The sequence below is a fragment of the Xenopus laevis genome, chromosome 9_10S (assembly GCF_017654675.1).
Source record: "Xenopus laevis strain J_2021 chromosome 9_10S, Xenopus_laevis_v10.1, whole genome shotgun sequence".
Classification (NCBI taxonomy): domain Eukaryota; kingdom Metazoa; phylum Chordata; class Amphibia; order Anura; family Pipidae; genus Xenopus; species Xenopus laevis.
Window position 1 is genome coordinate 86,282,890 of NC_054388.1, and position 25,386 is coordinate 86,308,275.

General features: G+C 37.5%; 1 protein-coding gene across 7 annotated transcripts in view; it reads left to right on the forward strand.

The window, feature by feature from the left end:
* Nucleotides 1–2,001: 2,001 nt before the first annotated feature.
* Nucleotides 2,002–25,386, forward strand: part of clec16a.S (C-type lectin domain family 16 member A S homeolog) — a 130,061-nt gene continuing 106,676 nt past the window's right edge. For 2 of the 7 annotated variants that reach the window (XM_041579129.1, XM_041579130.1), the window contains exons 1-9: nt 2,002–2,305; nt 7,127–7,255; nt 9,080–9,213; nt 10,366–10,514; nt 12,564–12,669; nt 14,573–14,578; nt 16,566–16,689; nt 22,654–22,828; nt 24,825–24,878. In XM_041579129.1, the coding sequence (XP_041435063.1) occupies nt 2,229–2,305; nt 7,127–7,255; nt 9,080–9,213; nt 10,366–10,514; nt 12,564–12,669; nt 14,573–14,578; nt 16,566–16,689; nt 22,654–22,828; nt 24,825–24,878 (954 nt within the window). In that variant the 5' untranslated portion in view covers nt 2,002–2,228. The remainder of the gene's footprint in view (nt 2,306–7,126; nt 7,256–9,079; nt 9,214–10,365; nt 10,515–12,563; nt 12,670–14,572; nt 14,579–16,565; nt 16,690–22,653; nt 22,829–24,824; nt 24,879–25,386) is intronic. The other 5 variants (XM_018239086.2, XM_018239079.2, XM_018239083.2 and 2 more) reach the window with 4 other exon arrangements.

A 25,386-nucleotide genomic window follows, 5' to 3' on the forward strand; every position in this document is an offset into this window, starting at 1 on the left:
TGTGTATTATAATAAAGTACCCCCTGTTGCAAAATATGAGGATATTAAAAGCCATCTCGGATTTTGAAATCAGACATGGGGCTAAACATATTGTCAGTTTCCCAGCTGCCCCCAGTCATGTGACTTGTGCAAAGATAAACTTTAGTCACTCTTTACTGCTGTACTGCAAGGTGGAGCAATATCACCCCCCCCCCCAGCAGCCTAACAACCAGGGCTGGATTTACATAGTGGGCGCCCCTAGGCCCACTGCCGTTTGTCCGTGGGGACAGGAGCAATGGGGATTGGCGCACGGGAAATTTAAAAAATGATTATATCACCAGTGCATCCCCAGTGTTTCTGAACCAATGTGGGTGTGGTTGGGCAGCATGCCGCCCCCTAAAATCCTGCCGCCCTAGGCCTTTCCACAAATCCGGGCCTGCTAACAACAGAACAATGGGAAGGTAGCCAGATAACAGCTCCCTAACACAAGATACAGTAACAGCTGCCTGACAGATCTAAAAACAGCACTCAGTAGTAAAATCTAGGTCCCAATGAGACACATTCAGTTACATTGAGTAGGAGAAACAACAGCCTGCCAGAAAGCAGTTCCATCCTAAAGTGCTGGCTCTTTCTGAAAGCACATGACCAGGCAAAATGACCTGAGATGACACACCAATATTACAACTTAAACAAATATACACTTGCTGGTTCAGGAATTAAATTTTATATTGTAGAGTGAATTATTTGCAGTGTAAACAATGTAATTTAGAAATAAAAACTTTACCATAAAAATCATGACAGAAATTTAAAATTAACTTTTAGTATGATGTAGAGAGTGATAGTCTGAAACAATTTGCAATTGGTTTCATTTTTTATTATTCAAGGTGTTGAGTTATTTAGCTTTTTATTCAGCAGCTCTCCAGTATGCATTTTCAGCAATCTGGTTGCTAGGGTCCAAATTACCCTAGCAACTATGCAATGGTTTTGAATAAGAGGCTGGAATATGAATAGGAGAGGCTTGGATAGAAAGATGAGTAATACAAAGCAGCAATAATAATACATTTGTAGCCTTACAGAGTATTTGTTATTTACATAGGGTCAGTGACCCCCATTAGAAATCTAGTCAGAAGAAAAAAAGGCAAATATTAAAAAAACGATGGAAACCATCTCAGGACAGAATAAAAAAAAAAGCAAAAAAATGCAAGATTACGTCTTGTTAATTGTTTTGTCACTAAGGGCAGAGACACACGCTGCAATTTGGGGAGATTCGTAGCCAGGCGACGAATCTCCTCTTCTTCGGGGCGACTAATCTCCCCGAACTGCCTCCCCGCCGGCTAGAATGAGAATCGCCAGCGGGATGGCACTCGAAGCGATTCGTTTTCCGAAGTTGCCTCATGAGGAAACTTTAGGCGACTTCAGAAAACGAATTGCTCCGTGTGCCATCCTGCCGGTGATTTACATTCTAGCCGGCGGGGAGGCAGTTCGAGGAGATTAGTCGATCTGAAGAAGAGATTTGTCGCGGACGACTAATCTCCCCGAATCTGAGCGTGTGCCCTGACCCAAAACTGCAAAAACCTAAAACATATCTGGCTCTTGTTATGCAAAACCACTGAGACCCTTACAAACACTAAAAAAGTTACTTCATTGAACCTGGCCCTGGTTTATATGAAACAACTTTGCTTTTTTGGTCACATTGGGAGAAAGTGGTTTGGTTAGAAAACAAGAAACGTGATTTTTTTCATATGTTCTGACGAAGTATTGACAGCAAAGGCTAAGGACAATGGAAGCCGCACCAGAAACAACAACAGCGCTTCCCTGACAGAATAATGATTCTAGTCAGCAAATAAAATAACGAGCTTTTTAGTTTTGGACAAATATTTTATTTATTTAAACGAACGAACGCCCACAGCCTACTCTGCCTACACCACAGTAGTGAGTGAGTTTATGTTTGTGTAACGCTGAAGTACTCGTCCTGTCACTACGTAAAGCGTCACTGCGTTTACGTGCCGGTAGTAGTGACGTCACGGTCTCGCAAGATGAGACTTGTGACGTTGCGCTTATATGTCTGCCAGAAGCCAAGGAGCTGGGCATTAAAGTGGTTGCGGGACTTTTAAGCAAACGACCCTGGACTGTGGCTCTGTTAAGAAAACCGTGACTGTCTGGCGCTATGGAGGCCGGTTTTACAAAGCAGACGACGAGCTGGCAGTCCCAAAGCATGAGCTAACTGGGAAGGAACATTAGAAAAAGCAATGTTCGGGAGGTCGAAAAGCTGGGTGAGCGGTGGCTCTAGTCGCTCGTCTAGTCTCCACTCATTGGAAAGGCTCAAGTAAGTATCTATTTAGGTGGCAACACTGATCTCCTTACACTGGGACACCTGCTGAAGCGATGGACTGATCCATGTCACTCTATCCCATGTATAGCTGTCACACACACACACACACCATGACATCACACCAAGTTTAGTATTGAGGTGCAACTGCCAGTTTATGCGTCTTCCTGGAATCCAGCTGCAACCCTACATACAAAAACTAATTCTATTGGAAATAACAGAAAACACAAGTTCTATCAGAAATTGCCTTAGCTGGCTACGCATATGTGTCAGCAGATATGAGCATGAGTAGGGTGAGAGCGCTCTTTGCACTTGATTGTGTACAAACTTTCTGCTGCTTCTACCTCAGTCGTGTAACAGATATATATAGTGAATAAAGTACCCCCTCTTGTAAAATATAAGGATATTATACGTTACCGATGAGTTTCAGGACCATATATATTTATACAGGTCATGGAACTCCGAGGTAACTTCTAATATCCTCATATTTTACAACTGGGGGTACTTTATTTATTATAATACACAAATTTCAGTGAGTCATGTGACAGAAATGACATCAGATCTTACCGTTTATAAATGATGACATCAGAACTCACCGTTAATGTATTATTTACAAGATATTCATGGCTTTTGTGTATTATAATAAGATATACAGTTCCACACAATGGTGATGTGCTCAACCTCTGTGTATTATCCCTTGGGATCAGGTGCTTCGCAGTGAGTTACCCAACCTGACACGGGTCAGGAAAGTCATATACAAAGTCCACACGACTGCAGCACACTGATGAACTAAATCAGTTCTGCTATGCGATTTTTATTGGCTCAAGTCCGAGTAGACAAAGCACGGCAACGTTTAAATTGGATTTAAATTGTGAAAGTAACGATAAAATGTTGAATTTTAAAGGGAAACTATTGCAAGAATAAAAATATAATAACATTTTTATCATAATTCAATACATATCCTAGATATATTCAGTAAATATTCTGTCCCATTTCTGAAATAACCCTGTTACTCTTCCTTCTCAACTGTCCCCTCTTCATTCGCTTTTCATGCAGGAGTCAGATTTTGATTAACAGATAGGTCTAATTCAGCCTTTGGGAGGGGAGTGCTTCTCTTTCCTTAGATTATGTAGTAAAGCTCAATCCTTTAAAATCACAAGAGATCCTGTCTCCCTTCATGCAAGTTTTCAGGCGTGGATTAGTGGAGAGGCCACCAAGGCCCGGGCCTAGGGCGGCAAGACTTTAGGGGGGGGCATGCTGCCCAACCACACCCACATTGGTTCAGAAACACTGGGGATGCGCAGGAGATAAGATAGTTTTTATTTTCCTGTGCTCCAATCCCCATAGCTCCAGTCCCAATGATGAAAATTTGAGCGAATAAAAGGGAAGCGATGAGGGTGGCGAACAACAGCGGGCCTAAGGACGCCCTCTTTAAATCTGGCCCTGCAAGTTTTTTTCCAACATCAATTATTTTGTTGGATTTTGTCTGTGCTACAGTTTGTTAATTGAGGTAGATCAAATACATCTGCTAGGAAATGGAGGCACCCCTAAAAACAGATATAACTGTCAATCGGAATCTGACTCCCAACTGCTGCATGAAGAGAGAAGGAAGAGAGACAGATGCTGAGAATGGGATAATGAAGCGTTACTTGGTTATTTCAGAAACAGTACCACATTTTAATTAATTATGCAATATTTAAAAAGTTTTCTTATTTCAGTATGATGACATTCATAGTAAATGTTGATTTTCACAAAAGTTCCCCTTTAAGGATTGTCTGCTCCTTTGAGCCTCTCAAGGTGGGGTGCAGCTAAAGCAAGTACTGATCAGTACAGTCATACATAATCAATGCCCCTCTTATTAAGCAGATAAAACTGCTTTATTAATAATTCAGATCTGTACTTTAAACAGTCTGAGATCATGTATAGCAATTGCAGCTTGGAGCTGTCACATTGTATTAAGTTACTTTGTGCATGTAAGGGGAAATTAACCTGTGTTGTCAGGGATGCTGAGCAATATTCACTTTTCCTCTTAGCCAGAGGTCCCCAAACTTTGTTGGGATGGCTGAAAATTCCTGAAGTTGTAGTAGGCTATTTCGTCAGTTTTAACCTGTTGAGCTGAACCCAAGAAGCCTGAAAACAACTTCTCTGTGTTCTTTGCAGTGCTGCCGTGACATGAATGCACATTTATGGAGCAGACAGAACATTTGCTATGCACACACACACACATTTCATCTTTTTGTTTTTAACGTTCATGTGAATGGCTTTTGGAAAACTCCAGCGATCTGTTTAACTGTGCTACAGATGTCATGTGTCAAATATCTATAAATCTGACTCAAGTATTTATCATCACAAAAGAATCTTAAAGGGGTTGTTCACCTTCCAAACACTATTTTCAGTTCAGTTGTTTTCGGATTGTTCCCCAGAAATAAAGACTTTTTTCAGTTACTTTACATTATTTATTTTTTACTGTTTTAACAAAATCCAAGTTTAATGTTCCTGAGAAGACTCTAAAACTGTTACCATTTTTGCAACAATTAGTTGATCCATTTCTCAGCAGCATCTCTGGAGTATTAGCAACTGTATCCATTCTAACAGCTGCCTGTAATTAAATCCAGAGATTCTGCTCTGCAGGGACAAAGATAAGAAATGTATCGACTATATGTATTAATTTTTAACAGTTTCCAGAGTCGATGCCCCCCCCTCCCAGAGCTCATTTAGAGGGTGAAAAATTTGACTTTACACTTCAATATTAGAAAACCGGTGACACATAGAAAATAGAAAGTAATTGGAAAAAGCCAAATATAAAGAAAGAATATTGCAGTCTTTGATTACTAGCAAAACTGTCATATTCTTAACCGTTATACAGAGACGTAACTAGAGGGGGGCGGGACGTGCAGCCGGGCCCGCCCCCTCCGTATGGCCGGAAACGGCCGCAGAACAGAGTGGCGCGCGAGCTGCCGGGGGGCCCTGAGGGGGTGCGGGCCCTGGCCCAATCGCACCCCCTGCTCCCCCGGTAGTTGCGCTACTGCCGTTATAGAAACTTTTGAATGAATTGTGAATTACATATCCATTTATTAGTGATCTGCAGTTTAGACAGGAGGCAAGTAATTTCCATAGCTGCAACAGCACTATATTGGGAAGCTCCCTGTTGCAGGTAAAGCAGATGTTTGACATGAGATCACTTTTTGAAGCCACACACAGAATTCAGCCTTGTTTAAAGGGAGGAGTAAAGTCTTCATCACTGGGGATGGCAAATGTTAGAAAAGTACCCCGTGCAGTTTTCTACTAACCGCACTGGCCCAGGAAAGAACTGATGCCTACGTATCAATAAAATAACATGGATTTTACAAGCCCAGATTGAAGCAATCCTTTGGAATGCCTGCCAACTAATTCTGTAGGGTTTATCAGCTTCTCTTTACTGTAGACTCTGGGCAGGGCACCAGGTCTATTCATTATACTGGTGAGTCTTATGTTAAGTCATAGGTATTTACCGAAATACCCCTTTTCACTGATTGGCTTGATCCAAAAGAATTGTATTTGTGACCTGTCCATAGTACTTCTCATAATTCCCTAGACTGTCTGCGATATTAACGGGATTCTGTTATGGTTTTTTTTGTATACATTTTATTACTAAATTACTCTGTGTACATTGCACAGAATGAATTATACAATTTAAAATTTTATTCTTGAACCAACAAATGTGTTTTTTTTAGTTGTAATATTGGTGTGCAGGCAGTTATCTCAGGTCATTGTGCCTGATCCTGTGCTTTCAGTCATTGTCGGGCTTGGGTGTTTTTACTATCGAGTGCTATTCCCACTAGGTGGGGCAATGCAGGTGTCAGGGAGGTATTGCCTGGTTACCTTCCCATTGCTCTGCTGCTAGTTGGCTGGGGTTGGGTAAAGAGGGGGTGATATCACTCCAACTTGCAGTACATCATTAAATTGGAGTTTATCAGAGCACAAGTCACATGGCTAAGGGCACCAGGGAAACAAACATCTATAACCATGTCAAATTTAAAAATTAAATATAAAAAAGTCTGTTTTGCTCTTTTGAAAAACAGATTTCAGTGCAGAATTCTGCTAGAGCAGCACTATAACCTGATGTGTTTTGAAAAAAACAAAAAACAAAAAACATATACCCATAATAGAATCCCTTTAAATTTCTTAGCTCTTAAATATAGATAATAGAGCAACAGGCCTATTTTTCAATGTGATTGTTAATAAGCATTAATGATAAGGAATCTTGTATAAATCCACCCTTTCTATCATGTTAAGTACATCCACTGATGGAAAAATATCCACTTTATCATCAAATCTAAATGTAAACTAAGTTTGTTCTCTAAATGTGCTCATGATAAGTTATTCAGTTTTTTTGTTTTTTTTAAGATTGTGGAGATGTACATTGGAGGTTTGTCTGGTATCACTTTTTATTGTGCACAGAAAAAAAATTCTTGCTGGTATGAAAATGGCAGTGATTGCTTGTTTTTTTTTTTTTCTAAATATCAAGTGCTCTCTGGATATCCCTTGTTTTTACTGCTGCTTTTCAATAGTGAAGCCTTTGCTTCAAAGAATGGCAAACATTTGGGACACTTGTAGTCGTGCTGGCCTGGGGTCTGAGGCTTCTGCAATTATTGAGGGGTGCCTAACATTTTTTTTTTCTACCTTCTACATATCTACTGCTTAAGAGTGGACTAAAGAGTTACAACTGCAGATGAACTAGCTGATACATATTCCAATAAATTTCAATTGTCCCCGTACATGTTCTAAAAAAGCATAATAATCATCATTGATCTTAATTTTTTCCCCTCTATGTTTTAGGTATATGTATCATGTTCTAACAAAGAATACTACTGTCACTGACCTCAATCGCAATTTGTTAGTGGAGACGATCCGGTCTATCACTGAGATTCTTCTGTGGGGTGATCAGAATGACAGCTCTGTATTTGAGTAAGTACTATATGCTTACTAATAAAGCTACTGCTTTTTTATGTCTCGTGGCGAGCAGATAGATGCAGTCTTAGGGGCAGATTTAGCAAATATGGAATTGGGGAAACCAGCGGAATTCTAGACAGTCTTACTTTCCCCAGTTATCAGGAAATGCTATAAATGGGTTGTTCACCTTCCAAACACTTTTTTCAGTTCATTGGTCTTCAGATTGTTCATCAGAAGTAAATACTAAAAATTGCTTTTGATGTTTTATTTTATGTATTTTTTCAATATTTTTCTTTGTTCATTGTACCCTGCCTCTATACCATCACTTTGTGTTAGCACACCCTTTGAGCTGAGGGGGCTGCAACTATTGGGTGGCAAACAGGGTTGTAGGGTACCTTATAAATTCCGTGATTATAATTAAGAACCTAGCAATGCTTGATACTGTGAAAATACAGTGTTCATTTTCCAGTGGCAATGGTCTGACCCATGGGTGAAGTCATTGCCCTATAAATCAATGGAAGAACGAACTAGAAATACTAGTTTGGACAAATATCCCTGATTCACTGAGCAAATGATAGAGTCTCCATGTTGTAGAGCAAATCAAAAAAGCAGTGAAGATTCGTATGATTTTTTTAATCGAGCATGGATCATTTTGACATTTTTCGTACCATGGCAATCAATGGTTTAGTCGATCAGACAGGTTTAAATATTTATATTGGCTACCAATAAGATCTCTGCATATATTGCCTATCTGAAGATATCAGTGGCTGTCACTCCTATGTGTCAGGCCATGACCTTTGTACAATTGCTGACTGTCAATTAAGGATTCGAGCATTGTCTGATTTGTTATTTTTCCTACTTATATTAATCTGAATAATTAATGATCCATATATATATATATATACATATATACATATATACATATATACATATATACATATATACATATATACATATATACATATATACATATATACATATATACATATATATATATATATATATATATATATATATATATATATATATATATATATATATATATATATATATATAATTAGGGATACACCGAATCCACTATTTCCCCGAATCCTTGGTGAAAGATTCGGCCGAATACCGAACCAAAACCGGTTCCTAATTTGCATATCCAAATTAAGGGCAGGAAAGGAAAAAGTGGAACAAATTCTTCTTTTGTGACAAGTCGTGTGATTTCCCTACCCGCCCCTAATTTACATATGCAAATTAGGATTCGGATTCAGTTTGGCCAGGCACAAAGATTCGCAGAAATCCAAAGCCTGCTGAAAAAGGTTGAATCCCATTCATATAAAAATTACAGATTTAAAACTTTTTTTCTTAGAAATACATTATCTTGAAATGGGCAAAATTTAAATTTTTGTTTACATCCACTTTAGGAGGCACATAAACCCTTAATAACAAGTGTATATGCTTTTGAGCACTTTTGCAATTCATTTTTATAGAATATCATAACTTTGTTTTTATTTTAATGCTGCAGATAGCATATTAAAATGTTTTTACATATCCAAAAAAATGTATAGGGAATAATGGCTACCCTGAACATGATCATATAAGGGTGTAATGCCTTAGGACCATCATTTCCTTTACAGGTCATTGAACATTTCATCTTATACAGTATATCATTATTAAAATCTGTTTCTTGGGGGCAGTTTGTTTACATGTTACAAGATATTCAAGTATATTATATACATATAAAAAAAACAGCTTGTTCAGATTTATGTGTTTTTTTCTTGCCTTTTAATTGTTTTGTATGTATTTGTTGATATCACTGCTTATGATTAATTTTTATGATGACTGTTTTAGCTTCTTTTTGGAAAAGAACATGTTTGTCTTCTTCTTGAATATATTACGGCAGAAGTCAGGTCGATATGTCTGTGGGCAACTTCTTCAGTCGCTGAACATGTTATTCGAGAATATAAATCACGAGACTTCGTTGTGTGAGTACATTAATTTATTGTTTATTTTACAAATGACTAAACCATTAAATGCAGATTAAAAATGTATATATTATTCAGACATAGGCTATACAGTACACATATCTCTGTATGGACTTATTTCATGAAGATATACAACCCATTGCTTAAAGGAGAAGGAAAGCTACCAAGGCAGTTTATTGCCAATAGATTAGCCACAACAGTGTAAACTAGAAAGCCCTTTTTATTCTTTAGGGTGGTGGCGCACATTGCGTTCTAGGATTAGTCACCCAGCTACAAATCTCCTCTTCTTCAGGCAACTAATCTCCCCGTAATGCCTTCCCGCCGGCATTGCAAATGTTTGCTTTCAGAGATACATACCACAGAAGCTATGGATCATCTCTGCAAAAACTCAGTTCTCTTCTCTGTTATGGGTTCGCTGACACTCTCTTTTGTGGAGATGATCCACTTCTAGGGTATGTATCTCTGAAAGCAAACATTTTAAGTTATAAAGATAAATTACAAAAACAGTTTTTATGACATGGGCTGTTAAATTAGCTTTATTGTTCAAAAGGTGAACAACCCTTTTAACATTAAATGGGCTTTAAAGAAACCGTTCAGTGTAAAAATAAAAACTGGGTAAATAAACAATACAAAAATGTTTCCAATATAGTAGGTTAGCCAAAAATGTAATGTATAAAGGCTGGAGTGACTGGATGTCTAACATAATAGCCAGAACACTACTTCCTGCTTTGCAGCTCTCTAACTCTGATTTAATCAGCGACTTGAAGGGGGGCCACATGGGACATAATTGTTCAATGAGTTTGCAATTGATCCACAGCATTCAGCTCATATTCAAAAGCAACAGATATGACCCATGTAATCAATCAGTGGAAAGCAAGAGAGCTGCAAAGCAGGAAGTAATGTTCTGTTCTGTTCTGTTAGACATCCAGTCACTCCAGTCTTTATACATTACATTATTGGCTAACTAACTATACTGGAAACATTTTTTATTTTACACAGCCTAGCTGTTTAACCACTTTTTATTTTTTTACTGAACAATTCCTTTAATTGTGCAAATCCTGTCACTCAAAGGGATGCTAACATATTGCTTTACCTTTGATTTTAAAGGGTATTTCTGACTGTGATTTTTTTCATTTGTTTTTTCCCCAACAGACTATCTACTGTCTAATAACCACGTGAACTCAATCATCGTCCACAAATTTGACTTTTCTGATGAAGAGATTATGGGTTATTATATTTGCTTTCTAAAAACCCTTTCTGTGAAACTTAAAAATCACACAGTCCATTTCTTTTACAATGAGGTATGTAGTTCTCTAATATGCAACTGCTAGAATTTGTGTGTTTTTATGTGAAGCCCAACATTTCTGTGACCTTTATGAAACTACAGGTGACTCGAGCACAATATTTGGGATTATTTTGGACTATCTAGATATGGCAACCCTGTGTTCTCTGCCTAATTAGTCCAGCCACTCATCAGTGGCAAACTTTTAAAAAGCAATGTGCCAATAAATTAATAAATCAATAAAAACTCAATGTTTGATTAAAAGTTTTGGCAATAAAATAACTAGTTAACTGTTCGGGCTGCGCTAGGAACGAAAGGTCATTAGGAGATTCTCAGCAATAGGTCAAGTACTACATTAAAAATTGGTTTTAATGGTAATGTATTAAAAAGACCATATATATTTCAAGTGCATATGATGGAACCTAAAAGACCCTATGCAGGGGCGTAACTACAGAGGAAGCAGACCCTGCGGCCGCAGGGGGGCCCAGGAGGTACAGGGGGCCCCATGAGGCTCTCATTGATGAGCAATTTAAACATATATTGGTAAAACAGGACAAACACTGGATATGTTGGGGGCCCTAAAATTAATTTGCTGTGGGGCCCAGCAACATCTAGTTACGCCACTGACCCTATGTCTTTTGGCAAAGCACTCTGACCACCCATTAAGAGCTAACCAAAATTATTATACCATATAGTTGATGGACCAAGTGGAGGTAGCAATATTAGGTGTACCAACTATAGACTCCCCCAAAAGCAGTCATTGCGGGGCATAACTAATAGATATGGTTCCATTCATGAACAGAAAGAGAACAAGGCATCTGCAAAAGCAAATGTAGAGGAAAGGTAAGATTGTGCCATTGTGTATAATGGCCACAAAGGGGTTCTTTTAGACATTGAATATGTCAATTCCATTAAGCATAAGGATAGGACATTGTCTTACAAACAACAAAATAAATGACCACAAAAACCGTAAAACAAGCAAATATTGATATTCTTTGCACAAGGCCTAAGGTTTACCAACAGTTCTATGATGCTGACAATGATTCATATATAGTTTTTTGAGTAGTCTTCAAAATGTATTGGTGAATGTACAGTGCTGCTGATCTGCATATATTTGTACACATACACATGTACTAGTAGACCTAATTGTGCTACATTTCCCAGCATACAGATTACTTACTGCACAGGACCACAGGCACATCTCTCTTGGGGGAAAATTTACTTAAGGGCGAAGTGGCTAACGCTGGCGAAAATTCGCCAGCGTGACGTCATTTCGGAACTTCACCAATTTACTAATGGTAGCTGGCGTAATTTCGCTGGCGTAATTGCGCCAAGGAGATAGACTCTGGAGCCACTTTGCCCTCTAACGCCAGGCGAATTTTCGGTAGTGTTACTATGCAAATTCCCTTCGTTTTTGATATTACTGAACGTTCCCTCTATCGCCAGACTTAACTTCGCCACTTCAGACCAGGCGAAGTGCAATAGAGTAGATAGGACTTCCTCAAAAAATAGTTGAAAATTTTTCTAAGTCCCAAAAAATGCTGGCGTTCTTTCCTATTTAAAGGGTGATAGGCTGCAAAAGATCGTAATTTTTTTTTTTGGGGTACCCTCCTTCCCCCCTACATTTTCTAACATATGGCACCTAAACTATACTGTGGGCACATGTAGGGCATTATATCAACTTTATATATTTTTATTAAGGTTCCCTGGCCTTGTGTAGTGTAATGTATTTGCTGCAGCATATATGGCCATTGTACTTTAACTGCACGCCGTATGCTAATTAGGCATCACTAGCGTAACTTCGAACTGCTGAGCGTAATTTTGCTGGTGTAATTTCGCCAACGTTCGTTACCTTGTGCGCAACTTCGGATCTTTGTGATTTAGCGTTGTCTGAATTTACGCCTGGCGAAGTGTTGCGATGTGCACGAAGCCAGTGATGGCGAATTATCGCCGGTTAATGAATTTGCCCCTTGGTCACTATTCAGAGACTATCGTGTTTTCTTTTGGTAATGCAAAAAAAGGATAAGTATTTTTTTAAAAAAATCATCTGCATATCTATCTTTTTCAGCACACCAATGATTTTGCTCTGTATACAGAGGCCATTAAATTTTTCAACCATCCAGAGCGTATGGTCAGAATTGCAGTGCGTAACATTACATTAAATATATACAAAGGTATGTATTTATATTAAATTGTGAAATAACTTGTACTTGAATTTTGTTTAAATTGTATTTACTCTATGTTAAAGTGCTGCATAACTAGATGCGGGTGTATAAAGCACTTTATTTGCATATACAGCAGCAAGTCACCCTAAACAGGAAAACAAAGCTTTGTTTTATAATACTCCAATAGCATAGCTGTACAGCAGAGGGCACTGTTGTATCATAGTAACATTTTGCAGAAATCCCTGCATGTTTGTGAACTGGCACTGGATAGGCTTGATGTGTCTAGTCTCTCCGTTGTGCCACAGCAGGAACTACAACATTTTAATGTGCGAGAGTGATCCTGAAGTGCTACCGAAATATCGAATTTTGCATGCATCAACGTAGCAAACACTAAGGGGCAGATTCACTAAGCTCGAGTGAAGGATTCGAATGAAAAATACTTCGAATTTCGAAGTATTTTTTTGGTACTTCGACCATCGAATTGGTTAAATTCGTTCGAATTCGAACGAAATCGAACGAATCGAACGAAAAATCGTTCGACTATTCGACCATTCGATAGTCGAAGTACTTGCCCTTTAAAAAAAACTTCGACCCCCTACTTCGGCAGGTAAAACCTACCGAAGTCAATGTTAGCCTATGGGGAAGGTCCCCATAGGCTTGCTAACCTTTTTTTGATCGAAGGATTTTCGTTCGATCGTTGGATTCAAATCCTTCGAATCGTTCGATTCGAAGGATTTAATCGTTCGATCGAACGAAAAATCGTTCGATCGAAGGATTAGCGCTAAATCCTTCGACTTCGATATTCGAAGTCGAAGGATTTAAATTCGAGGGTCGAATTTCGAAGTATTTTTAACTTCGAAATTCGACCCTTAGTGAATCTGCCCTTAAGTATTAAGAAACTGAACTTATTAAGCATCTCTCTAGTTTTTCCCTGCCTTCCTTTGAAAATAAGAATAGCCATTCTGTTTACGGTTAAAAAAATAAACAATTACCCTAATGCTATAGTGCATGATAGTGCCATCTTTCGCCTCACTAATTTATCTTAGCAGCCAGTAGGATTATTGCTGAGTGAGAAAGAGACAGTACATAGGTTTTTGATAACCAGCGCGGACCCTGACATTATTGTGCTCTACTGCCTCCTTCTCTTTATATTTAAATGTGAGTTTTTACTTTCATAATTAAACAATTGTTTTGGCAAGTATTACAGCTTTTCGTATTTTTCTTTGTTATAAAATGCACTAAACAATTTTGCAATTAGTTTAGTTACAGAATCAATCAAAGATGTGATATATATATATATATATATATATATATAAAATATACACCGATTATTTGTGTGATGTAAATCGTGCTGCAGATGAGTTAAGCTAGGCATTTATACCAAAGTTCATAAAAATGTCCTTTTATACAAGAGTGGCAGAAAAGAATGTTGTGGCCTGCTCACAGTTTACATCAGCGATCCCCAACCACTGGCTCGTGATCAACATCTTGTTTACCACCACCATTGATGTTGCTCACAGTGGCCTCCATAATTAAGTGGCCATTTTTTAATTTCTGGCTTGAAGGCAAATTTTGGAGGCACAAAGACACAGGTTTATGCCAAACAGAGCTTCCTGTAGGCTAACAGTCCACATGGGACTACCAATAATCCCTTATTTGGCATAACCAAGGAACGTTTTCATGTTTGTGTGGCTCCCTAACAGTTTTTACATTTGAGTGTTGATCACAGGTAAAAAAATGTTGGGGACCCCTGGTTTATATTTTCCAGCATTCCTTGCTACTTTCTATGCTTTCATTTGTGATTTGTACTTGCTAAATGGCATCAATCTTCTAGGTCTAGGTCTGATCTTATTTACACTTTTTCCCCCCTCTCTTGCTTTCCTCCATTGCTGATCTTCACGTGCCATAACAGTGTCATGTAAGTGTTACAACTACTTTGCTTTGTTTGTGAATTTGTCTTGCAAATATTGGAACCAGTATTATAACTTTGAAAACGTGTTACTTTTATAATCTCTTGGGCAACCTATGAGGATAAAAAAAAGCTCAGTATGCAGTGGAGGTAGCAGGTGATACAAGTTTTTAGATGTACCGGTATGGGATCCATTATCTGGAAACCCTTTATCCAGAAAGATCCGAATTATGGAAAGGTTGTCTCCCATAGACTCCATTTTATACATATAATCCAAATTCCTTTTTCTCTGTATATGCATGGATCAACCCCTTGCACCTGAGGAAGGGGTTGTCCCCGAAAGCTTTTGCCACATCTCTGCTGCAATAAAATGCTTTAAGGCAGGAGCCAAACTATGGTGTGCTTCTTTTCCCCTTTTTCAAGAGATTTTATAGGAGCGTGTAAGTATCTCTTTAATGGTGCACTGTTTGTAAGCACATCTTGAATGCTATGCTTGAATCCTATGGTGAATGTATGGTTTATATGGGGATGGAAGGGTAAAGATAATGATAATGCAATGAAAGTACTGTATTTCAGCTTTTGTTATATGTCAGGCATATGTTATGTATTGACATATATACAATAGGCCTGACATGTTCAAGGTGTGCTTGAATGCCATGTATTGGAAATGCATAATGAAGTTGCTGCTAAGTACTTGGGTGTATTCAGCTTACTGCAGTTTTCTTTTCATTTTGAGTTTTTGCTCAGTTTACAGCACCTGTATTGTAGAATAGAGGTAGCTTTAGGAGTTAAACAGATGATATTATTTATTGATATTCTGCTTGGTTTCTATATTGGAACACACACAAACCCAAATAACTCTATTTCTACTCATTTAATAAAAACATATAAAACACGGATTCACCAAATCCAGGATTCAGTTTGGGATTCGCCTGTGCTTTAGCCTTTTTTCGGCAGGATTTTGATTCTCTCTAATCCAAGTGCCTGGCCAAACGGCATCCTTAAAATCATGTAACCTTTCATCACATGAATACGGAAATTATAGGGAGTTTACACCACTGGGTGGTTATTTCTAATCCCTCCTTACCCTAATTTGCATATTTAAATTAGTGCTCATATTTCATGTTGTACGCCAAATTCCAAATAAGTGGATTTTGTGCGTTTTCTCTGGAACAATGGTTCCAAGATGGTGGGGCCAGCTATAGATGACCACTGGTTAAATGTAGACCTTACCAAATAGCTTAAAACATAATTGTGAGCTTGTAATTGTGTTCATTTTGTAGACAAGCACATATTTTGAAAATACTTAGGTTTGTGCTACTGCCACATGACAACAAATATCTATGGTACCACTCAACAAATAAGTATTAAATAAAAATACAAAAATATGATAGAAATAATGAAGGAGAATACACTCACAGTTCACCTCAGTCCCAAGGTGCAAAAACCAAAAACACTGTATCCAAAAGGATGTGAGGATCTCCAAAAATAAAGAAACAAATGTAAAAAGTAGAAAAAATTATTAGGACATGAAGGTCTTTATGTCCCAATACATTTTTCTACTTTTTTACATTTGTTTCTTTATTTTTGGAGATCCTCACATCCTTTTGGATACAGTGTTTTTGGTTTAAGCACATATTTTGTCTACATATCCTTGTATTTTGGAGCAAACACTAGATACTGGATAATGTTCCTAGTGATTTTACAGGCTGCTAAGTTGTGGCTGTTACATTTTAATAAGAGGAAGAAAATAAAATGGCAATGTATTGTTAGCCATTTACAGTATGCACTATACACATTAAACATATTACAGTCACACAGTGCAGGACAATAACCCCATTAGGTTAATGGAACTGGTTAAACAAACATTGTATCATTATCTCCCTCAATAATGGGTGATTTTTTAAAATTGACTTTCCGATAATTGAAGTAATTTGCTTGTGATAATTGAAGTAATTTGCCTGTCTTTACTAACACATTTTTCTTTTTATTTTAGTCAACAACCAGCCAATGCTGCACTATATTAGAGATAAAACGGCTGTGCCCTATTTTTCCAATCTGGTCTGGTTCATTGGAATACATGTCATTGAGCTTGACAAGTGTGTGCAAACTGATGAAGAGTAAGTACCTTTAATGACCTTCCTATGTCTGGCATTGATGTAAATGTTCAATATAGTGTCTTATCCTATGAATCGTACTATAACAAGGACAATAGCGGCTAAAGATACTGCCTATTGACACCTTCAGTCATCTGAGAGTTTTGCCTTTAATAATCAACATTGACTTTGTAGCTAGAGAAACAAGGGCGCTTGCAATTGCATCAAAAATATTGCACAGAACTTTCTTAGGAAATAAGCAATAAGACATTCTAAGACATTTTAGAGACACTATAAGACATTTAGAGACATTTTATCACTGTTGTTTCTTGGTGAAACTCAAGGTTGTTAAAGGAACAGTAACGCCAAAAAATATAAGTGTTTTAAAGTAATGAAACTGTACTGTTGCCCTGCGCTGGTAAAGCTGATCTATTTGCTTCAGAAACACTACTATAGTTCATATACAGTAAACTAGCTGGTGTGTAGCAATGTCAGAAATTGAAAAAAGGCTATATAGCACAGGTTAAATAGTGGATAACAGATAACATTATGTTCTACATACCTAATCGGCTATCTGCTGTGTAACTTAAGCCTTAAGCATTTGAGTAGCTGCCCCCATTGCTACACAGTATCATATTTATATAAACAATAGTAGTGTTTCTGAAGCAAACACAGCCGTTTTACCAGTTCAGGGGGCAGGGCAACACTGCATTATATTTTTACTACTTTAAAACAATTAAATTTTTTGATGTTACTGTTCCTTTAAAGGAAACTACAATTTAAAAAAAAAAAACAGTGGCTAGGTATAGGACCTGTTATCCAGAATGCTCGGGACCTGGGGTTTTCCGGATAATTGTTCTTTGCGTAATTTGGATCTTAATACTTTAAGTTTACTAGAAGTGTATTACTAGAAGTTAACACTTTAAAATGGACCTGCCAACCAGACACAAAAAACTGCATATAATGCAGTTTAGTACTACAAAAGATATGTGATAGACTTGACATAGCACTGCTATTGTAATTCATCCTTGAGCTTTAGTTCTCCTTTAAAACATCTGGGAATACTAGTAGTTGGTGCCCATCCTAATCCATTATGAGACACATGAGGGAGAATCAAAGTATCTGATGAGCTATATACTAGTATTTGATGTATCTGATGAGCCTTTTTCTAGACCTGGCACTGACTGCCTTTATGACCTCCAGCTGATCGTTTAAGGGACACAGGTAAAATATATATAAAATGTAGACTACATACTATATAAAAGCAAAGGATAATAATCAGTTTGGGCCTCGGTTGTGGAATCCATTACTAGTTGTGTGTTTTTTGTTGGACAGTTCATTCTTATTGCTAACCATTTCATGGTTGGTTAATGGTAAATCGTGAATAGGAAAAGTACTGAGTTGTTCTGTTATTTGAAATCTCTTGATTTGCAGTGATTTTTCTAGTCATGTTTTGGGTAACCCCCTGTGGAAAGGACCCTAGAGAAGCCAAAAAAAACACTCCCCTTTTCAGCTGATACCATAACCTTTCAGTGACACAGTTGTGGCTGAGATAGGAAGACTTGGGGACCTATTTATCATGCCGTGTAAAATTGCAGAAGCAAACATCACCAGTGATGTTGCCCCTAGAAACCAATCCGATATTTGCTTTTGTTTTCTAACTTGTAGATGACCGTTAAAATCGAATTGCTGATTTATTTCTGTCAAAATTTAAATTTAGAATTTTCAATTTTTTTTTTTATGGTCAAAGCTCTCAAGTCAAATTGTGAATAATCCAAACTTGATTCGAGTTTTAATTTGAATTAAAATGTTGAGATTTTTCATACTCAATGGCCCTTTAAGAAGTCAAATTCTACTATCCGCCTCCTAAAACCGGCCGCGTTCATGTATAAGTCCATGGTAGATGTCCAGGGAACAATTTGGACATGTTAGTAGCCTTCCTGACATTGAAGTTTTTTTCGGAGAAAAAAAACTCTAATCGAGTTTAGTCAAATTCTGAGTTTTAGATATTTGATTTTTTTATTTTTTTATAAATATTTGATGTAAATTTGAATTTAAGAGTTTTTTTTTTTTTTTAAAAAACGGACATAAATTCGACCTTTAATGTGCCTCCCCTAGTTGTAGTAGATTTATCAGCAGTGAAGTATATGAATTTAAGAATCATTCATGAATTTCTAAAAAAATAAATAAAAAAAAAAAGGTTATATGAATCGTGCTGCCTTCATGTTGATTTTTTGCTTTATACTTAATCCTTTAGTACTTAATCCTGATGCCTTTAATCTCCTACATTCTCAATGGCCTCTTAATTGGATTGCATGAATTATTCACAGCTTCTTCAGGGTCAGCAGCCTCTGTAGGAGCCTCCTAATGTACTAATTGAAACTTTGCTTGTTGCGCTTGAGTGATTGGAGTGGCCGTGTAATCCATACTCTGAAACAATCTATTAAAGTGAATGTAATTTGGTTAAATTAATAGGCCACACTGTTGCTTGAGAAAAGCTAGTGGGAAAGGAAGTGGCGACAGCTTCTGGCATTTCTTCTGTAGCCTGCATTAACTGCAGAAATGGCATGGGACTCAGAGGTGTGATCCCATGACATCAATTTTACTTATCTGCCTGCATGTGATTTAATAATCACCAAGTTTAAATCAAGGATTTAAGAGAGAACTAAAACCTAAAATTAAATAGGGTTGCACCGAATCCACTATTTTGAATTCAGCCTAACCCCTGAATCCTTCGCAAAAGATTCAGCCGAATACCGAACCCTAATTTGCAAATGCAAATTAGGGGTGGGAAGGGGAAAACATTTTTTACTTCCTTTTTTTGTGACACTATTTCCCTCCCCACCCCTAATTTGCATATACAAATTCGGATTCGGTTTGGCCGGGCAGAAGGATTCGGCCGAATCCTGCTGAAAAGCCCGAATCCTGGCCGAATCCCGAACCGAGGTACATCCCTAAAAATAAATATGGTTAAAAATGCCATAATTTATATACCGGTACTGAATTTATTGCACCAGCAATTGTCAATATAGCAGCAATGATCCAGGACTTCAAACTTGTCACAGGGGATCACCATCTTGGAAAGTGTCTGCAACACTCACATGCTCAGTGGGCTCTGAGCAACTGTTGAGAAGCTAAGCTTAGGGGTCGTCGCAAATGATCAAGCAGAACATGAGGTTTTTCTGTAGTATAAGCTGATGCTACATGGCTGGTTATTAAATTCTGATGCTAATTGCAATTGTTTCTGAGCTGCCATGTAGTAATTATCTCTATTAAGTACTAATCAGCCTTATCATGACTTTTCTATTCTGTATATACAGTATATTGTGTGACGGTCTCTAAGATCACTAAGTGACAGCAGCACAGAGCATGTGCAGTGAATCAGCAGAAAAGAAGATGGGGAGCTACTGTGGCATCTTTGGAGACACAGATCTTTCCTGCTAAAGGGATGTGGTTGCCTTGGGCTGGTACAAAAGTACAACATATAATGTACAACATTTCTTGGCTACTTATTTAGTTAAGCTTCAGTTTTTCTTTAACTGTAGGTGTCTTGAGATATTATATTAAAATTGTCAGAGAAATGTACAGGGATCACTCATACAAGTAATAAAAAGTTGCTACACCTGATTTTAAACACTTTACAATGCTGCTGACTTGGGAATTCTCCTGCAATTTTTTTCCCAGTAAACGCAGCATAGATTGAAAGGTAATTCTGAAACGGCAGTACTATATTTATGTTTTTCCTATGGAATGGAGTGGTGTCATTTGTGTGAATTTAATCTTAGCAAATGGAAGATTACCTTTACCATGATATGCTTCTGAGCAATACTCTGATACTATGGAATGAAGCAGTCTGATTGGTGAGATGGGCAGGTCTGTGATTTTGAAGTAGAACGACTGCAGCTAGATGTGTTAGCACAATTGAAAACCTGTATGTGTTTTGTTGAATTTAGTTGCACCCTGTTGATTGCTGATTCAATTGATGGGAACCAATATTTTGTGGAAAAAAGGAGTTTGTTGGTCCCTACTTGATGAGATGACTGTTTCCATGAAAAAGACATACTAGACACTAGTGGGGTTATGCATAGGTGCAGCAATCCATAGCAACCAATTTGCTGGGTAGCATTTTCTGGTCGGTTTTTAATTTTTATTTTTTTGCATTTTTTTTTTTGCATTGCACTTAGGTGAGTTAGAGGAGATTATATTATGCTTTTGTTAGCTTTTGTAGAGTAATCTAAAAACTGTATACTTTACCAAACGGCTAGGCCACCTCACTCTTTATTATGCTGTTTTTGGGCCAAGGAGGGCCAGGTTTATACAGTGGCCAACTATAAGGGGCACATTTACTAAGCTCGAATGAAGGATTTGAAGTAAAAAAAAACTTCGAATTTTTAAGTTTTTTTTTTGGGTACTTCGAGCATCGAATAGGCTACTACGACCTCCAACTTCGATTCGACCTCCAACTTCGATTCGAACTAAAAATCATTCGACCATTCGATAGTCGAAGTGCTGTCTCTTTAAAAAAAACTTTGACTACTTACTTTGCCACTTTAAACCTACCGAGCTACAATGTTAGTTCGATCAATTAAGTCCTTCGAATCGAACGATTCGACGGATTTTAATCCATCGATCAAACAATTTTCCTTCGATCAGAAATTGCTAGGAAAGCTTATGGGGAAGGTCCCCATAGGCTAACATTGGTGCTCGGTAGGTTTTAGGTGGCGAAGTAGGTAGTTAAAGTTTTTTTTAAAGAGACAGTACTTCGACTATCGAATGGTCGAATAGTCGAACAATTTTTAGTTCGAATCGTTCGATTCGTAGTCGAAAGTCAAAGTAGCCAATTCGATGGTCAAAGTAGCCAAAAAAAAAAGTAGAAATTCGAAGTTTTTTTCATTCAAATCCTTCACTCGAGCTTAGTAAATGTGCCCCTAACTGTTCTAAATTGATACATTTAGTTGATTTGTTCTCTTTAACCCTGATGAGCGGAGTGCCTGAGTTTCATTAAAGGCAGCTGTTAGAACTGATACAATAGTTGCTAATATGCCACAGATTCTGCTGAAAATGTATCAAATAAATGTATCAACTAAATGTAGCAAATTGTAACAGTTCAGATGCTCCTGGATCACTGAGCTGCCAGACTGAAACATTAACACAGGAAAATAACTTTAAAATGGTAGAAAATAAAAGATGGAAAGCAATTGAATAAAGTTTTTGTTTATGGTGAACTATCTGAGTGTTTGGAAGGTGAACAACCCCTTTAAACAGGCCTAAGAAACATGACTGCAATACTAGCACTGTATTTAATTCTCTACTGCAAATAAAGGAGTAATACATAAGTTAATCTTTACTTCTGCTTTAATACAATTGCAGAAGGACAGTGTAGTGTGCTATTGCAGTTTTGGCCCTGTGAATTTGGTTTAATTAAACACATGAGCCCAAAATCAACCCATGTGTCATTTACTTTAAGGTTCCGATTCCATTTGGCTGGATGCTAATACTTGGCTAATGGTAGATAGCTTCAGTGCATCCTTTTATTTAAGGTATTTTTATATGTAAAGGGCCAGTAACACAATAAAATGATATATTTTACATTTAGGCAGTTGTCTCCTCCTTATCTTAATGTGTAAAACCAAATTCTGGTGTATTGTAGATACGCTTTTTTAATTAAATCCGAATTAAATTATAACTGATAACATTTTAATTAAATCAAAATCCGAAAAGTTCTCACTATTTTCTGAAAACGACTCCACTACTTCTACCAAATTTGCACAGACTCCCCCCCCCCCCCATTTACCAATAGATTTTCATAAAGATTTCTTGTGTGGGAAAACACTTGATAAAATTGTGAAAAAATCCCAATTGTTTTATTCAGACTTTAACACCACGGGGGTTTCATAATTCATGAAAAATTCAAATTTTTTTTTTCTGCAAAAATGTTGTTTTCCCATGTAAAAGTCTGCTTTTCTTAACAGTTCTTTTATATTACAGACACAGAAACAGGGGTAATCTAAACAATCAGGTATCACAGCACTTGGACCATCTGAACTACCTAAATGATATCCTCATAATCAACTGCGAGTTCCTCAATGATGTCCTCACAGACCATCTTCTTAACAGACTACTGCTTCCTCTTTATGTATACTCGCTGGTAACACAGGATGAGGTAGAATAGATTTCAAACCATTGCCTTTTTTAAAATCACCTTTTTCCCAGCATTTGCCTTTGTTTGCACCATCCATCCTCCCTTCTGTTTGTTCCTCCAACCAGAGTGTGGGCTCTTTTAGCATCTGGTGGGGGTACCAAATTTGGGGTAAACAGTTGAGTCCTTTGCATACCGGATAAATAGTAGGGATGCACCGAATCCTGGATTCGGTTTGGGATTCGGCAAGGATTCGGCCTTTTTCAGCCGATTCGGATTCGGCCGAATCCTTCTGCCCGGCCGAACCGAATCCTAATTTGCATAGGCAAATTAGGGGCAGGAGGGAAATCACGTGACTTTTTGTCACAAAACAAGGAAGTAAAAAATGTTTTCCCCTTTCCCCCTAATTTGCATATGCAAATTAGGATTCGGATTCTGTTCGGTATTCGGCCGAATCTTTCGCAAAGGATTTGGGAGTTCGGCCGAATCCAAAATAGTTGATTCGGTGCATCCCTAATAAATAGGTTTGATTGCTACGTTTTGAATTTATTGTAGCAAAAGATATAAGATAAAATGCTACATTAATAGCGAAGTAGATTACTACAGCATATCAATTATTAGTAATGCTCCAGTTTTCCTTAGCAATGACAGACAAAACTGTAGTGCAAAGATTAGTAATAGTGATGGCAGTAGAAAGATCTCAAGAGATAATCTACCCTGGATATATTATTAATAAATGTTTTTAGTAGATTATACTTTTGGTGGTATTATCTAGTTATTATCAACATCATTAATTTTAGAGGGCCTGCAATTTCACTTGCTTTGTAATCATTTAGAGTAAACGGGGTACTTTAATTTAACAGACAAGGGTTAAAGGTTTAATGGCTAAAACATAAAATCCCATCTTTACTTTCTTTTATGAAAAAGAAATCCAATATACTTTGAAATTCCCCTTTCATTTACTTGCTCTGACAGCTGCAGATAGGAGACACGGTCCCTAACTGCTCTGCAGGGAAACTGAGCATACTTTCAAACAACAGGGGAGCCCCCCCCTACCTTACTTCCCTGATCTCAAGCAGCTTTGGTTGTTTCCCTGTAGAGCAGCCGGCGACTGTGTAGAGATTTGTATCCACAGATCCAGTGCAGTCTGCATTACTGTATTAGCTTCTATGGTAGATATTATTTGACTTGTGCTGTTTTAATAATTTATGACGATCACCAAGCTTAACATCCCAACATAAGCCCAGATCACACTGAGCATATGCATGGTCTTGGTCTTGCAAAGATGTTTAACAAAGTTATAAGATGACCGCCCCCACAGTTCATGTTTATGTTTAATATATAAAGTACAGCATTTCTAGCATTATTTAATTTTTTAAAACTAGCAAACCCTTTTGAAAATGGATATAGATTCACAGTAGGAGAGGGTAAGACCCCATCAGTAATATGCTATGCAGTGCTCAAACAGTATTTTATTGATTTAGAGAGAGAGTCCAAAGATGGTAAAGGGTATGGAAAGTTATATAGAAAGACTGGACAAATTAGGGGTGTTTAGGCTGCAGAAGAGGCACTTAAGGAGGAGACATCACTGTGTATAAATATATAAGGGCATATATAATAAACTATCTACTGCTTCATTGAGCAGTAGCTCCATCCATCATATGTCCAGGTTGAACTCCATGGAAATTTGTGTTAGCCTAAGTAAGCTATTGTGTTACCAAGACTTTCATCATGTGTTCAGTATTGCCCATTTAATAAATTCTAGTGGTAAAATTAATGCTTTATTGGGGATTTTTTTCAGCTTGTATTTGAGAGATTGATTAAAAAAATAAATAAATGCCTTAAGACATTATTCCACGATTCCTTGTACAGAAAACCCAGTGTCCCTAACATTCTCAATAATAGATCTCACACCTGCATTATTATTATCATGTGTTATTTATAAAATAAAGGTTTCAAACATTGTGTTCATTTAAGATTTGAACTAAAACTATATATTAACAAAGTATTTTTTCTTTAGCCTGGAGATCGCCCAAGAATAAGTCGGCAAGTGGCTCTATATTTGCTGTCACAGGTAAAATCTTTATATGATTAAAAAAAATAATGTGGTGATTACACCAAGGCACTCTAACCCTTTTAGTGTTAAAGGGATACTGTCATGGGAAAAAAAAAAAATTTCAAAATGAATCAGTTCATAGTGCTGCTCCAGTAGAATTCTGCACTGAAATCCATTTCTCAAAAGAGCGAACAGATTTTTTTATATTCAATTTTGAAATCTGACATGGGGCTAGACATATTGTCAACTTCCCAGCTGCCCCAAGTCATGTGACTTAAACTTCAAAATAAACTTCAATCACTCTTTACTGCTGTACTGCAAGTTGGAGTGATATCCCCCCCCCTTTTCCCTGCAGCAGCCAAACAAAAGAACAATGGGAAGGTAACCAGATAACAGCTCCCTAACACAAGATAACAGCTGCCTGGTAGATCTAAGAACAGCACTCAATAGTAAAAACCCATGTCCCACTGAGACACATTCAGTTACATTGAGAAGGAAAAACAGCAGCCTGTCAGAAACCATTTCT